The 17,618-nt window shown below is 41.1% G+C and overlaps 1 protein-coding gene across 4 annotated transcripts in view; it reads left to right on the forward strand.

Moving 5' to 3' along the window:
* Positions 1 to 17,618, forward strand: part of marchf8 (membrane-associated ring finger (C3HC4) 8) — a 74,837-nt gene that overhangs the window by 36,335 nt on the left and 20,884 nt on the right. For 3 of the 4 annotated variants that reach the window (XM_069538262.1, XM_020088059.2, XM_069538261.1), the window contains exon 3: positions 16,274 to 16,324. In XM_069538262.1, coding sequence (XP_069394363.1) covers positions 16,274 to 16,324 — 51 coding nt within the window. Of the gene's footprint in view, positions 1 to 4,900; positions 5,255 to 16,273; positions 16,325 to 17,618 lie in introns of those variants that run through there. The other variant, XM_069538263.1, reaches the window with a different exon arrangement.

The following is a 17,618-nucleotide window of genomic DNA, read 5'->3' on the forward strand; positions in this document are numbered from 1 at the left end:
CAACTGGTTACTGGTGTAAACATGTAGATGCAACTTTGATCCATATGTTTTGATCATCTCACTCTTTTCCATTTTGGCTACAAAAAGTTTTCAGTACAACTATCGACCCACATCCTTCACGAGGGTCAGGATGTCTTTTCTTATTTCATTTGATAGTTTAACCATAGTTACAAACTGTACCACATCTTGAAAGGGTCTGAAAATTGCCAAAACTCTAGTAGCCGTAGGGTCAGAGTGTATATGGTGAACATTGTTGAAGCTGTTTATTTGTGTTTGTGAGATCTGTAGGATCTGGGGGTATTGGGGAGATGGGGGGAATGCGAAGATTTGCCAGGTGAAATAACTCAAGGTGCAATTTATACACACGTTTGAACTGGAAAGTAATAATTTGAATAAAAAGGAGAATTTTGGTCAGGCTAATTGTCCAGGTCGAGACTCAAGAGTTTAAAAGCATATCGGGCTCTGCCTCTGTCTGCATCAGCTTCATGATAATGAGCTAAAAACTATCTGAATAACTTCAGATGACTCATCTCCTCACATGGAGGTTTGATGAAATTGGAGATTTTTCTCACACTTAATCCTGAGAAGCATTGAGGATTTATTCATCCACCCTGAGTCTGTCTTCAGCTTCTTGTGTTGTCTGTGCTGCTGAAATACTTATCTAATTTAGAAGGTTATCACTGGCCCCAGGTGCTGATGTGGACACAGATACAGTCAGTGCTTAAGCCTGCACTGTAATTGCTGTAGGTACTTTTTTTTTCTCGTCCATTTGTCCAAAGGCAGATAAAACCAGACTGAACAGACATTAAAAGCAGACATGAAAGAGGAGAGCTGTTTGGCTGCTGTCCCGCACATTTCTTCGAGGTGTGTGTGTGTGTGTGTGTGTGTGTGTGTTTTTGCACATGCAATAACAAACATGAGCTTGCATTGCAACGACTGAGGAAATCGCTTAAGCCTATAATTCATTTGACCATTTATCCATGGGGCTTTAGCCTCCATTGTCTTGTTGGTTAGAGAAGCAGGTTTATGATGGGAGAGGTTGACATTTTTATCCCTGAAGCAGCAGAATAATTCTTGAAATTGTCTCTCTTCTAAAATTGCAAAGTCCAAATACCGATTAAGGACAAATCTGGGTGGAAATGGGTCATTGCTCCTAATGTGGTAAAGAAACTCGCACTACAACTGTGGTTCTCACCAACCGCAGTTAAAGTAATGAGCCTTAATTATTGCTTGATGCTCCAGAATGAGGTGAACTCAAAAACCAGACTCGACAAGAGAGAGGAAATTAATGATTTATGCATCATTAGGGGAGTTTTCAAACATTGTTGGAGCCATATAAGAGAAAAGACTTGCTGAAGTATGAGATTGTTTTGGTGCATGTACAGTTTGTCACTGTCTCTGCTTCTCTTTACGTAGAATTTCTTTTTTGACATGCACTCAACACACAACATTTTCCTGAATTTTTAATGAGTGGCTATGTGAGAGAGAACAAATGTCTGAGTCAGTTGCTCTGGATTTCTGGGACTTTGCATAAACACATCACTTCCTCTTCGTGACACAGTGTGTTTGTGTGTTTTCTAGTCTTACACAACCTGTACTGATGAGATCCACAACAGTTTTATTGAATAATATCTAGCTGGATTCTGTTTTACATCAGCCAAACACTGTGAACTTCCTTACTTTAGTGAAGACTGTCTCTTTACTCATTTAGATTTCATTAACAGATTTTACAGCTCAGTTACATGCAGTTTCCACTCTGCATTCCATTGTATTGTGCTGTAAGTGTTGTTTTAAAAAAGGTGCCGTGACCCCGTCCATTACCATATACAAGTACAATGTGTTCTTCTCTGTGCCATAACAGTGACTCACTCACTTTAGTGATAGAGCTGTTTCTCCTCTGTACTGAAGTCTGCAGCTGGAAAAAAAAAAAACAGAGACGGTGAAAAGATTTGTGGATTACGCCCCCTTCTGAGATGAACACTGTGTTCATCAGAATGGACAGATTGGTTTTTCAGTTCTTCGTTTTCCTGATAGGTGTTTTGTTTATGTAAAAGATCAGCCAGGTTAAAATGGCCAAAGTAAAGGGAGAATACGCTGTTCTTGAAGCTCCTGAAACGCCTCATCATTCTTCTGGGGCATCATCAGGACATCACATTTGCATCCATCAAAGTCTAAACATTTTCAAGTAAAAAATCTAATTAAAATGATGAACCTGAAAATGAGAATTATGTGTCTCCTTTAAGGCTAAACTAGGTTTTTGGATGCTAATCCAACTTTTGACATCCATTCTCGTCCACCTACTGTAAGTTCAAGCAAGTCAGTTTTATTCATCAAGCCCAAAAGCACACATTTTCTAAAGAAAAAACCTCATATTGTTTAAAATGGCAAATTATGAAACCTTAGTAAAGGACAGTTTTTTTTACCTCCGCCAAGGTCTCTTTTTTGTCTGTTTGTCTTTTTGTTTCAGGATTATGCAAAAACTGATTTCCATGAAACTTTTTCAAATGATGGAATATGACCTAAGTAAGAAGACAGTATGTCTGCGGAGATACATGCTTCCCCCAGAAGGAGGTCACTTTAAAGTCTGACCCCACTCTCCTCTTCTGCTTGAGGGCCCTGTTGATAGTTACATGTGCTCACAGCAGGAGACCCTCCTCACAAATCTCCATCATCTCTCACAGGTGGAGATAGATGTGCTCCATTGGGTGTCAGAATTGAAGGGATGCTGAGATAGGGGGCAAGAGGCAGTGGGTGTTTTCAGGGAGCTACAAATCAATAAGACTGCTTCAGTCAGCCACTTACTGTTTTTTGGGAGAGTGAATTGATGGTGTTATAGTGCGGACGTGCTGCCGCAGTGTCGGCCCACTTAATGTTTGTGTGTTTTGGTCTGAAGCACAAATATGCAAGGCTCAGAAGCCGTCCTCCAGAGCATCACAGAGATGTAAATGACAAGGCAACACTCCAGATCAAAGCTGATGTGCTTACACTTACAGCAGATAAGCAGCAAATGATTCCAGTGTAGGTAAAAGATACATTCTCAAGAGTTTCTTTCATTTTGCTTTGAGGTCATCTCTCTTCTTCCTCCTTTTCCATCTCTCGCCTCCTTCTTCTCCATCTCTCTTCCTCCTCCCTCTCTTGCCTCCTTCTTCTCCATTACTCTTCCTCCTCCCTTTTTTGCCTTCTTCTTCTCCATCTCTTCCCTCCTTCACCATCACTCTCTCCACTCACTCTTTCTCTTTAATTTGACGTAGATTTGATTCAAACGTGCAGCAGGCAGAAAAGCTGTAGTTGTAGTTATCAGTATTCATGACTGTATTTGAATATAAACTGAAAAGTCTATTACGGCTCAATTTCACGCCCATGGGATATCTGACATCTTCCTCAGACTGTCTGGTCTCTTTCCTCTGTCTGTCTGTGTCCTGTCACATTTTGCCTCAAATTCCTGGTTTTACCCACCAACCAACTCTGCAACTATTTTTTTTGTCCTCTCAGGAGTTTTAGCCCCACTTATTGCATTTAATGAGGACATCTGATGTTTTTCCAGTTTTTCTCTTTCCTCTAGTGTCATATATGGATTTTGTGTTTGTAAAAGTTCTGCAAATAAGGCTGTGTATCATCCATTTTCATTTTCACTATTCACAATTTTAAAATATAGTAGGGTAGAAGTCTAAAGTAATCTACTAAATAAACTATTGTTCTTATTAAACACAGTGATAAATGCTGTTGCTGTTGTGTGGTGTTATCATAAGTCCATGAGCCGGGCTAGTGGACCTGCTCTAAGTCTTTATTTAGATGCTAAAGATGTTAAGCAGTGTTTATCAATGAAAGTAAAGTGCTGCTCAGCTCATTATCCAATGTTAAGGACCTGATGTGTCCTCGGTGTGTATCCAGAGAACAGTGTGTCTCAGTGTTTTATCAAAGTTTTCCTCTGTGACTTTAACAACACTACCACGCTCATACACACTCACACTCACACCAAAAATATGCTGCTAGTTTTAAGAATAGAAATAGAATAACCACAGATATATCTCTCTTTGCATCAAATCCTTATTTAAGCTTTTAAGAGATATGCCAGATATACACAGAACATATAGTCTGTGACATGGATAGATTTTATAATAGAAATATCGATGGTCTGATAACATAAAAGATTTATCTGCTAAATTTTACGGGTTCTTCCAGGTCCAGGCTGACTAATATTGTTAGGGATTGTTCACATACCTGTACAGACCATGTGCTGAGGACATGCCAGTGTCTTGCTCTGTGTTGTAATACTTTTAACAAACAGGCTTCATTGTTGTGAGTGAGTCACAGCCCCATTAAAAGCTTGAAATGCTGTGTTTATTAGTGAACCTCAGCCTGCAGTGATCTGGAGTGTTGTCCAGCACTTAAGTGATTGCAGTTTTGTAGCTTTGTCCTTGAATACAGTTGTGTTCAATAAATAACCCTCTTGTCATTTCTGCTCCACCTCACATCCCTCAGAGTCTGCAGGGGATTGGTGGAGTCTGCAGTAATGTCCTCTCTGATTGGTGGACGATGATAGTGGGTTATAAGAGGTTCGGCGGCTGCCTCTTTGTCCTGAAACAGTCTCAAATTTAGAGGGAGGGGGGGGCTGTGTGTGTGTCAGTGTGGTGGTGTGTAGTTGCAGGACAGGCTTAGCTAGAGTTAGGAGGAGGTACTTTAAGGTTAAGCCGGGTGTGCAGAGCAGAGTGGGTCTATTTAAAGGACACCACCTCCATCTAATGAATGATTCAACAACATGCAGTTTGCCCCTCCCCCACATCTCATCAAGATCAGCTGGAGGAAGTCGTAGCTCAGCCAATGGGATTACAGCACCGGATTGACACTGTGTGTGTGTGTGTGTGTGTGTGTGTGTGTGTGTGTGTGTGTATGAAGAAAATGTAGGGCAGTCGCTTGCTCTCCCTCCCTCTGCCATCTCTCTCTCTATCTCCTCCACTGTCTGTCTTTGTTTCTGTGCTGCGCTGCCGTAGCTGCAGTCGCCACGGTGACGGCTGCCTCTTGCTCTGCTTCCGTATTTGCAGAGGCTCGTCTCCCTCGCTCTCTGTCTCTCTGTACCGGCTGACATCAAGGATTTACAGAGGGGGCATGTAGCCTCCCTGAGGAACCATTGTCTGCGTGAGGGTGTGTGTGGGCGTATGTGTGGGTCTGTGTGTGTGAGAGTGTGTATGTGAAGGAGAGGTGGAGGTGGCTTCAGGATCCAGACATGAATTCCTGCTGGAAAATGAAGATTCAGGTACAGAATACTGGTCTCGCTTGTGTTGCTGTGGTGTTGCTTGTGTTGTGTCTCATCGATGGTGCTGTTGTTGATGTTGTGGTTGTTTTAAACAGTGCAGCCTGCAGAGGTGTATGCTCTACATCCTCCTGTTTAAACAAAACCAAGCCTTTCATTCTATCTTCATGCATAACTGATGGTATTTGAGACGTGTGCAAAGAAAAGACGACGATATTAAAAGGAACGGGGGACTCATCGTAGTTTCCATTCAGTGGTTGTTATGGTGAGGCCTTCTGTCTCCGTGGTGATGGCAGTGAGCTTCTGCTGCAGTAGCCGAAAGATGAAAGAGTTGCCAGGAATGTGTGGTTTTGTGTTTTAATGTGTGTGTGAGTCTGAGAGCGAGCAGCGGATAAATGGAGAACAAAATGGACACAGTCAGAAATGATGTGTCTGTACACCTTGTCAAGCAGACAGTATTAGAAAGTCCCAGACATTACTCTACGTGTGTGCGTTACGTTGTGTTTTCATGTCGTCTCCCTTGCATTCTGAACCCTTCACATTCAGTGCATGTGCCTTGTTATGTGCACACATGACATTTCTTCATGCATGTTTGTTTGTGTGGATCAGAGAAGCATCTGCCGCCTCATCAATGTGAAAGGTTGACCCACTTTCTCCTGTGCCTCTGCCCTTTGTTCAGAATGAGTGGGGGTGTGCAGAACTATACTGTACATCATCGGAAAACACAGGCTTGAACTTCCCTCAAACGCTGTTATCTTGAGTTGTTTCCTCTTTAAATGAACCTCTGTGTTTCATCTCTTCAGGCGTGTTGTCACAGTGTTTGGGCACAGATCACTGCACTACATGAGATGGTAATATACCATATCTCATCAGATTAAGTGCATGTAAACTCACTCACCCCCGCTGCTCCTTGATCTGTCTGTTTTTCTCTTGGCTCGCTCACTGAGCCTCTTTGGTGCGAAAGTGCAAATGGAAGCAGCAGCTCCTGCACAGGGCTGCTGGTCTTCTGTTTGTTTACTAACAGATGCACATAGATTTGTATAGAAACACATTTTTCACTCTCAGTCCACAGCTTAGCATATCGCATCATCGACTGATGCACCACATCACTGAGCTTTGTGTCAAATCTGCAGCTGGGAGGGAGGTAGGGGGAGATTAATGCAGTCACATGTCATGGAGGAGCTTAAAAACTGTTGGACAGGGGAGACAAGGAGTGGAAGGAGGGACAAGGGGGAAATGAGGGAAAGATATGGAAGAGTGAGATGACCAGGAGAGGAGCAGACAGCAAGGCAAATGGACTCTGATTGCAGTTACACTCATAAGCATCATCTTCTCTTCCTTCTGTTTCTTGTTCCCATGTGAAAAGGCCTGTTTTTAACCCATTAAGACCTAAAGTGTTGAATAAAACACACTCTAAAATATTCAAAAGTGTTGTTTGAATATGTCAACAAAACCTGGAGGTTCTTCTGAAGAGCAGAAATGTGATGTTTACAAAAACTTAATTTCTCACATTAAATAAAAACATTTGATTTCTTAAAATGAGTCTTTCATCGCCCAGACCCCCCCTTCTTCCTTCTCCTTCTTCCTAACTATCGGTCATCCATTTAGATTGTTGGCCATAATCTGAAAAGCTCCTCTAAAAACTTTTTTTTTAGGGCAAAAAAACATTTTCCATAATGTTTCAGCGAATCATGATGCATTTTATCAGTCACATGTCTTGCGTGACATTATGGATACAGGGAAAAGCTTGGTGTATGAGGTATATACACGCTAATGTTGCTTTGAACACAGTTTTAGTATTTGACACAGCTGATGGCTGAGGGCTCATGCAGCCACTATTCATTTCTTACGAGAGATTTTGTTTCAAATGTTCAGATTTCGAATTCCCAGATTCCCACCAAGCTAATGCTCCCCCAAGCAGCTGCTAAGTGCTACAAGCTATAAAGAAGCTATTTGGTGGACTCATGCATCAAGCTGTTATTGGACTCTTGTCAGCACTACAGTCTTCCCATCTTGACTAAAGTTTCATTGGATTAATATTTTATTCCAGTCCTTCAATACAAGTGCTGGTCTGTATTTCTCTCGTTTCCTTCGCTGAGGCATCTTGGTTTCTACGAGCATGTGTCAGCTCATGTGAGCCTTCAATTGAAGGATTACATCAAAAGGGACCAAGGGTTCACACACACTAATGACGCAGCTAATAAGGAGGTACTGCATCGAACGAATTATCTATAGCTTGATTTTTGTAGCACGGATCGTAAATAAAACCTTCTGTCATGTGGAAGAGTGCAGCTGATGAGAAAGTCTGATTTAACTGCACAGTCAGATAAAATATTTCATCGTGTGCAGTTACTCTCTGTCATATTTGACTTTCCCTTTATCGTCATCAAGGACTGACCTCCGGTGCCTCTCGCTGTAGGTCTCATTGATCGCCTTATTAGACACAGACAGTCAGAACATGTCTCCATGCACATGGTCCTGCACTCAACATGATGGTCACTGTCGCTCCTCGCCATATCCTGTTAGGACATGTTGATGTAATTATGGCCAAGATGAAGAGATACGAGGTTACAGACGGAGAGGAGGAGGAGGAAGAGGAGGAGGAGGAAGAGGAGGAGGAGGAAGATGAGTGGAAACCACAAGCTCACATCCTGTTAATGATAGCACAGACAGACATGCATGTTCACGCACAGGCTCATGTGAAAGCTAAACAACCACAGACTTTGTGGGTTTCCTGCCTCCTGAGGTCTCACTTTACATGCAACACACACACGTACACACACAGACAGTTATTTTAACATTAACCAGTAGCTCAGAAATGATGTTTTGCCTCATTAGGACCAGGCTTTGGTCTCCATGAGATGTTGACATTGTGGGGCTGCACTTTTCTGGTGCCTCTTGTGTAAAGGAATTTACCCTCTGATAAAACACAATGCCTCGTTGGACAAAACTCAAAGAGTATCTCAAAAGAATGTCAAAAAGGTGATTAACTTAAGGAAACCACTCACAGGCTAACTTCCTCTCCTGACAGAACTCTTTGTCAGTGGTGTTTTGATATTGCTTTTTCAACACAGATGTCTGGCTGTCACTTCTGAGGAAGGACGAGCAAGTCAATGCAGCGTTTCCTCTGACATCTTTCCGTTTGTCAAATATCCCTGTGTGAGCGTGTTTCTGGGCGGCAGCTGTATTTGTCATGTTAACAAGTGTGTTTGTAATGGCCCATTTGACATTGCTGGCACTTAATTTGTGCGATTCGGGATACATTTCTTTGAGGAGTCGAGGCCATGCAGAAGAATCTCAGTCATCTCTGTCAGGAAGGGAAATGTGGCGTCAGTTTGTCAACAGCAACTTCTGCATTCGGAAAAAAAACTCACAAAAAAACCAGTGGCCTCATTTTTAGATCTGAAGGATCAGCCCTAAGCAGATCATGGGACGCTTATGCCATTTATTTCAGGGAAAGCTCTTCACATGTAAACACTGTCCTCTGCCATCTTCTGCAGGCTAAAGACTCGCTCTCTGTTGTTGTACCTGGAGATTCTCAAGATTTTTTCCCCCCTTTTGTAGCTTTTTGGTTGTTAAGCTGAAAACGAAGTAGTAATGGTTGTGTGCACTCTCTCCTTCTCTCCTACGTTTCTTTCTATTTGTTTACTCATGCTGTCAGGAATGGCAATAAGCACTTCAAACATGCTGCTCATTTAAGAGTAAAGCCTTGAATTAAAGATGTGGGTGCTGAGTGCATGCATGCATATGTTTTCCTGACACCGGAGAGAATAAAATGCAGCAAAGTGAAATCTGGCGTGCAATGTAAAGCTGTATTAATGGTTTCATGCCAAGTAAAAGCCGACATGATGTCGCCTTCATCTGCATCAAAAAGCACACATCCCTCACCAGAGGAAAAGAGTTTCCTGAACGTTCCACATCGATTTTCCACAAATGATCATAGAAGTACAACTTTCAACTTCTGTCGCTACAGAAATAGCTCAAAGGCTCTGTGCACCTCACAGAGGATTTCACTTGTCCCGAATGATTAGATGTCGCTCAGGTTGAAAGTGTGAAAAGCTAACGGTGGTCATTATATAAGGTCACCAGACTCCATGCAATGATAGAAATGACAAAGGTGGAACAGGTCCCAACCTGGCAGGTGCAGCAAGGCTAAAAGGAGAGTGAGGACAGAGTGTGCACAGGGCCCACACACTCCTGGGAAGAGCTCTAATCATCCAACATAAATAAAATCCTGTGTGTGGGTGTGTGGAGGCTTTGTAACAGTCATGTTTCAGCTTCTCATGCTTCCAGATGCTCTTGACGCTGCATCAAAACTCTTATAGGCTGGTCCTGCTATCTGGCAACTACTCTGGGTAGTTATTTTGAACCACAACAGCACTTTCAATGGTCACCAGGCATTTCAAACTACTCCCTATTCAAATCTAATAATAACAGCTTAAAAAGATTGGTGACTGTGTCCCAAAATAAGGTTTAAAGACTTTTTCCCCACAGTTTCGGTTGTGCCTGCACAATGGTTTGTTGGCACCAGTGCAACAACATGATTATTGGGTGCAGCTCGGCTGTCATAAAGCAGAGTATTGATTTATTGGGGGAAGGGGCTGGATATGTGTCATGCAACTGCTATCTTTGATGTTACAGACCTTTCTATTCAGGATTGACATAGATTCTCATGAAACAGCTCTGGTTTCCTGTATATGCACAATATGAATGTTTTCATGTATATTTATTGTTTACTTTAAGATTTTAGTGTTTTCATTTCTGACTTAATTTTTTTAATTTCAATCCCTGCTGACATTGGGCGAGAGGAACAAACTATGAACATCTGCAGCATAAGGAAACCATGAATAAAACAAACAGCCCTCAATTTTGCAGAAGCTCTAAAAGACGAAGGTGTAGGAGTCGATGGGATGAAGACGTAGATTTCAAATCTGTCTCAGTGTTCAGTAAACACAGCAGAGTGCTTCTTAGTGTAGAAAAAACAACTTAAATGTATCTTATAGCTGAAGATAAGGTGTTTTGCATTTACTCTACGTAGGAGTCAGTTCTGAGATTTCTCCATGTGCGTTTATTTATAAACCTTTCCGACCACAGAGAACTTCCGGGTGTCAGAAAAACATCCTCTTTCAAACCCTCCCGGTGCCTTTGTTACCATGGTAACCCCACAGCTCCTTACAGGAGTGAGTAATAGTGCAAATCAAATACAGTGTAAACCACAACCACATTCTGAATTCACCTGTGTTCACTACAGAGGTGTAGTTAAGCTGCCGTACGTTGAACTACGATGATTAGAGATAGAAAAAGCTTCTGTTTGATGGAAGAGTTGTATGTAATGAAGTTAGAGAGAAAAAACAAGAGAGGAAAGTGGAGAGGGGAGAGTTACACACACACAGTGCTGTGTCCATTAATTTCACTGATTTGATTCCTGCGACAGTCACCTCATTACCACTGTCTGATAGCTATCGTTGTTGGCTCGTCTGTCTCTTGCTTTATGTGAGTGCCTCTGTCGAGCAGGAGATGATACAGTGAATTATTTGGCCCTTTTCAACAGAGTAAATTCCATAAAAAACAAATCTGTCTCAGTGTTCAGTAAACACAGCAGAGTGCTTCTCAGTGTAGAAAAAACAACTTAAATCCATCTTATAGCTGAAGATAATGTGTTTTGCATTTACTCTACGTAGGAGTCAATTCTGAACATCATTTGTGTTGGACTGAAGCTGTTTTACCAACGTGTTTGTTTATTGCAGTGAATTAATTTGGACTGGTTCTGTCCTTGGCCCTGCTTCTCTTCTTTCTCCTCTTCGCCTGAATGAAGATGCTTTCACATATCCCACCAATCATCAATCCAAAAGCTGTTTTCATTCTGTGTGATTCCATGAACCCCTGGAAACAGTTTGTTGAAGTCTATGATTGACTCAGATGAAGGTGTTATTTATTACGTCACTGCTGGTTATTATCTTTGTGCTTCTATATTTATTTTGCCTTTTAGATTTAGATCAATTCATGTACATTCTTCTGAGTGGCTGGGATTGATGAGGTCTGATGGTTGATTTTTCTACTAATGTGAGCCGGACCATAATGCACTGCATTCAATTGTAGAGGATCACTTGTGTTGCTTATTGTCAGCCAGAAAAACAAACTTGTGCTGTTAATGCTCGTTATTGTCACAGTCACTTCAGACATACACTGAAGTTCTGTCATTATCTTGAAATTTCCTGTGAGAACACAAATGTCAGTCAGTTGCGGACATTTTCCAGAATTTTTCCTGTCAGTTCCCTTGTAACATGTTGGAATAATGTAAGAGTGAGCAAGTATCCTGGCGACTGGCGTGTTGATGATTGTAACACGCACACAAATATTGCCTGTATATCGCTTTTGACTCTTTTCGTAGATTTTGCAGATTCATCCTAATGTGTCCAAATCTTTGTGTTATTGTCAATGCAAAACACTTCTCCCACCATCTTAGAGGAGGCACCAGCAAGTGATGGAGTCAGTTACATAAAATGAATTCAACATAAACATCTTAAACATGTGCATGTATATATATACAGTATAATACACATGAGAAGTATTTATAACACTTCACTGACCAATCTGTCTTAAGTTCCTTCAAAACTCTCTATCCCATGATAAGAAGATGTTGAGGTGAGGGGTTGCACTCTTGACAAGTAGCTCTCATTTGCGACCCTGACCCTTCGTGTGAAATCCAATTTCATATCTGTGCCGGGACACAGACTGCTGCTGGTACAGGCGAGCACAGATGGTGCTGTGAGCTGACGAAGAGTCTCAGGTTCATACTCTGAGAAGCTGTCCTTAAACACAAACATGTCTTTATGCTCGGCCTCAGGCATGACACTGGTGTGAAATGCTGCAGAGACAGGGAGGAAGCATCTGATAACAAGAATTCACTTCACTAATATAGAATGACTTAACAAAATAAGGATTATTTGATTGAGATAAAACATACATTGTACATTATATGTATACTCTCATATGGGCTGTGGTGGAAATCAGAAAATGAAGAGCAAACAACCGAGTTGTTTTTGTAAGTTTATTAAGAAGAAGCTTTCGCGAAAGGATTGACCCAGAACTCCTCACAGCTCACTGTGTTGATAAAGATGTCGATACGAGTCATTATTACGGACTTATAATGAGAGAAATGACCTTGGATGAAGCAGGTGGTTTCGCTACACGACATAGGGAGGGAAGGGACATGAGATAAGAGCTGACTGGAATGAACAATTTGTACCAGAAGTATTTAAGATGAGCTGAAAGAGAGAGGTTATGTGTGGGTGAATTTCCACAACAGGGCTCACTTGGACATTTTACTAAGGTTCTGGCAGGAAAAGTCGCAGAAAATGTCCAGCACAACTAACCTGGACCTTTGCATTTTCACAAAACAAAATATATTTATGGATTATACAGAAAAGATACTGTCTATAGTCCAGTAGATAGAAGTGATGTGAAGAACAGACACATTTCAAGGAGTTGAGGTTAAATTTCCCAAAGGTTTTAACTTTTGAGATTCTTCCATGAACGTAATTGTCCCTGTGGGCCGAGAACAGAGCCCTGAAGGACAGAGGAACCCCTCTCACTGTGACCTCTCCTTCTCTTTCATTCTCTCTTAAGCTAAGCTCCTTTTTTTTTCTAAACCTTCAGAGTCCAGTCTCAAAGTTGTGTTATCAAAGGCTGGGGCTCTTAACAGACCCTCAGAGTAGGTGGAGAACGACAGACACAGTGGACTGTGAAACCAGAGCCCTTCTTTATCAGAATTATGCATGAGCTCAGAGAATAATACAGGTCCTTTATAGTCTACAGTTTTCTAGACCTCTAACTGTCATTAACGCACTATGGGAGAGAGGGATTTTCAGAAAAATGGGGTTAGAATGAAAGAGAGGACACATGGAAATGGTGTTGATGTAAAGTCCCGCCTCATCTCCTGTAATCTGTCTTCAGCCTCTGTGCTCTAATCACCGGTATCTATGAAAGTCATCGGCCCATTTGTGACCTTGTTATTTTCCAGAAACCCTCAGTGTGGGCAAATCTGCTTGTTACTCCAATTTTATTTTTAATTCATTTTTCCAAGAAGGAAGGATTAAGGGCAAGGATCATCAATTTGGTCTATTCTTTAGCTGAGCCTGTTATCCCTGGCTGTCATCTCCTGTGAAAAGTCACTTTTCATCCTCTTTGGCAAACTGACAATTGGTTTGCTGCACAAATTGCCCCCACAGAGAGCTGCATTCACCATTTTGTGACATTGTACTGAATACATTCAAGATGTAGTGGCAGAAATCTGATTCGTATTAATCCAGTGTAGAAAGAGACAGGAATTGGCTTCTCCTTGCTGTCTGCGAAAGTACGAGTGACAAACTTCAGTGGTTTTTATACCTCAGGCATCGTTTTTCTTTTCCATTCTTGAACACAATATCTCAGAAACGCCTGGAGCGGCTTTCTTCCACATGTTCAATGATAAACTAATTAGAATTTGGCTATCAAAGGTCAAAGTCACTGCTGCCTCACGAAACATGTTTTTGGCCAGAACTCAATAATTTATGCCAATTTTATACAAATGTCTGAAATAGATAAAATTATAATTTGGTGACATTTCATGTTCAAACAATCAAAGGTCAAATCTACTGTGAAATCATAATGATCTGCAAAAAGGATTTCCTGGCCAATATTCAACAACCTTACTCAGAAACAGAAGTGGAGATGATTACTATATCTCTTGAGACTTGACTGGTTGGTAGAGAATAGAAGCACAAGGCAGTAAATTCAGATTTTTAAGACTTTTTCTGTCCACATTTGTATACTTTTGCAAGCAAATTCATGTTTCATTCAGAAAGTGCATTTTATAAGAAGCTGGCAGATTCAAACCTGAGAAGAATAAAGTTTGTGATTGAAGAAAATGTCCTTGAATCTGATGGTTTAGTTAATCTAAGTGGCAGGAAATTACATACAGATATTTATTTGTTTTCTTCTGATAAAATCTAAGCGCTTCACCTCATCAGATAGTGAAAACATTTCCTGTTCTCTGACGTCAACTGTGGAAACAGGTGAGGCATAAGAGATGTCTGATGTGTGCACACAAAAAAACATGCACCCACATATTTATTGCACTGAAAGTCATAGCACTTCACTCCAAATTAAATCAGGAAGTTCTTAACATAATTATACTGAAGTATTTCATAGTTGGATCTCAGAAACCGTACCCAAGCTGTCATCTTCAATCCTGTAGTGTCTCTCATTTTTATTTCCAAGTACTGAAATAAATGAGACTCTTTGTCTCATTCTTGTATCTTGAGAAAAGAAATAAAAGGGCATGTGTCTAAAGTATAGTGACAGGACATTCTTTTAAATTTGACCTCAGGTGATTTAATTAAAACAAGATTATTTTTATTTAAACACATCTAAAATAAATATTGTTACTGTGCTGCCAGATTCTCTGACATAAAAATAAATAACTCAAATAATATTCAGGTAGTTTTATTCCATCATATAGGCCCTGGTTAATTACTGGGCATCTACTGTGCACTGTATGATGAATTGGAGCCCCCAACAATTAATTTATGCCCCATCCATGCCTTCACTTGTGTATACAGTTAAATTACTCTCCCAATTTCCATTTGTAAGACCTGGTTTGACCTCAGCAGTATGTAATTATGATTGATTACTCATTAATAGTAGCACTGGATGTATCACAACACGCCAGTGACTGTTTGCAGCACTGAGTGGGAATTGAGGATCATTACAGCCTCACAAACAAACTTGACTGTGCTGAGAGCTAGAAGTGTTAGCCTGTTTCACTTCTTGGGTAATCACACAAATATTGTGACACCATTCGATTTGGAATTTGGTCGGATGTGTTATGTAATCAGCTTGTCCTCATTTCGTTTTGCGCCAGAAAATAAAAAGACTTTATCTCCTTAAGATGCCGGCTCAGACTCGCTGCTCCCTGAGATGTGATGTGTCCATTAGACGGCATGAATCCATCCTACCTTTTCCTTCTACAGCCTATATCAAGATTTCATTTGTATTCACAATTTCACACTGTGATGAGACAAACTGAACTCTATCCGGCTCACTAGGCCTATTCTCAGGTAGACTATCTAAGGGAGGTTGTGGATCACTCAAGTTTTTTATCCGAACTTCCTGACCAGCGAGTCCCCCCCCCTTCCAGCAATGCCAGGCTCAGAGCTTGCCCAGCTGAGCCCCTGTTGTATGGTTTGAGTTCAGAAGTCATGGGGGAAGTGTCTCTGTGCAAAGTGACATAGTGTAGTGAAAAGAGTCTGTGCTCTAGGTTGCTGGATCCCAAGTCGTTGGATCGCTACCCACAGTCAGCTGCTGTTGCCGTGTGGAGTGTCCTCACTCTACACCTAACGCCACATTGTATAATAATTCATATGTGATTGTTTTCTCATTTTTAGTCACACTATTGTCATGAGAATATCAGCGTCAGGGCACAGGCACACATCAGTTAGGAACCTTCACCTCACGCAATGCTTCTAATCATCGCGAAGCGGGGGGCAAAAAACATTTGCATCATGTGGCAGAGCTAATTGACAACGTGGATTCCTGTAGGGTTTAACTTAATTGAACTTGGACCTTTGATATTTACTTTGCATTTGTGTATGTAAGTCTGTTGTTTTGTTACTTCTCAAGTATCATGACTGAAATGTCACAAGTGATTGGATGGATTTACATGAAATTGGGACATTCATGGTGCCCAGAGGATGAATCCTACAGACTCCAGTGAAGAATCCACATGTTGTATAGACTCTCAGTCTTGTTAACATTCTGTGTGAATGTCTGCTCTGTTTCTGATGGTCAAATGTGAATTATGTGTTTGTGTCAAGCAGCAAGTAATTGCACGGCATTACAAATAAAATGCGCTGCAGAATATAATTATAGGGCATATGCCAGCTTTCACTGTGGAGGAGACGTGTGCAGATTTCCAGCAATTCTCTCCTGCGTCTGAATGTTTCCACTCACTGGAGCTGTCCTTTGTTTTCTCTTTTCCAGAATGAAAAGCCTCTGGGTCATTCTGCGAGCAGGTCCAGCAATATATCCAAGGTGAGCAAAGCACACACACAACACAAATGGAAAAGTTACTATCAGTTTTTACTGTGGAGGAAGATAGATATAGAACAGATAGATATGCAGCTGATAGACCCGCCTCTCTTGCATCACATTGCCCCAATCAGAACCCTCTGTCTTTGATCGTGCCTTTACTCTTCAGCTCCTCAGTTCATCACCCTTTCTGCCAGACACACTGTACAAACCTCTGTTCTCTCTCACTCCTGTCTTCCTCCATTTTTCTCCTTCCTTACCTCCCTCCTGGAGGCAAAGCTGTGGCCTGTGTCGAATCTACCGTCAGGGTTTCAGTCCTTGTTCTCCTGAGCCTCTTACAGGATAAACCCTTTACTTGTGCTAATAAATGTCAGGGTCACTTCGAGGTGATGAAGTGCTGCGACAGTAATGTTTGATCCATGAGCCAGTCGCATTTAAAATAATAGATGACACTAAGAATGTCTTTCATATGTTGAATGAAGACATCAATATCATGTTGTATGTCCCAGATTGTGGACTGAGACATTTAATATATTGTATTTAATTAAATATTTGATATATTTATTATATTTATGAAATAAGGGGTTAATCAGTAAGCTATAGTCTGCCTGTCAGCTGGTGTTTCCTGCTGCTTCCTAAAGGGAAATACCTTTTCAATGGCAGGTTTAAAATCTGAAGTAATTCTCTCTAGTCTCAGGGGTTAAAGAGAGGTCTGAAGCACTTGACTGCTTTGAACCAAGTGAGAGAGGAGTACAATAAGTCCTCTCCAAACTTTGGAGACATTGTCAAAGACTAAAACCTCCCAGAATTAACAGTGGATTATGACAGATTTGTGATATATTTTCAGGAACGCACCATCTTCCACTTTAACCGAAAGCTGCTTGAATCTGAATGTGATCTGTGAGACTACAGGAGATGTTATGCATATATGCAACACATTTCTAAGTTCCCCTGCTCTCTGCCGCATCCCCAGCATGAGATGGAAAATTTTCAAAATTACAGCGGTGACTCAAATATTCCCTTTTTTGCAGAAAGAATATCAAATTTAGGTCAAGTTTATATTTGTTCCAAAGCTGAAAAATCAAAGGAACAAGACACTTTATGGATCATAGTAAAATGTACATCTGATAAGATATTCACTTCATGTGTGTGCAAGCTGCTGATGACTGTTTGAATGGATTATCTCCTCTGATTGTTTTCATTCATTTTCACATGAGACTGAAAAGAAGGACACCAAAACAAACCCTGCGCTGCTTCACGTGGCACAGATTCAAGCTGAATCACATCGGCTTGTGTC

The sequence above is a fragment of the Paralichthys olivaceus genome, chromosome 14, assembly GCF_024713975.1.
Source record: "Paralichthys olivaceus isolate ysfri-2021 chromosome 14, ASM2471397v2, whole genome shotgun sequence".
Taxonomy (NCBI): domain Eukaryota; kingdom Metazoa; phylum Chordata; class Actinopteri; order Pleuronectiformes; family Paralichthyidae; genus Paralichthys; species Paralichthys olivaceus.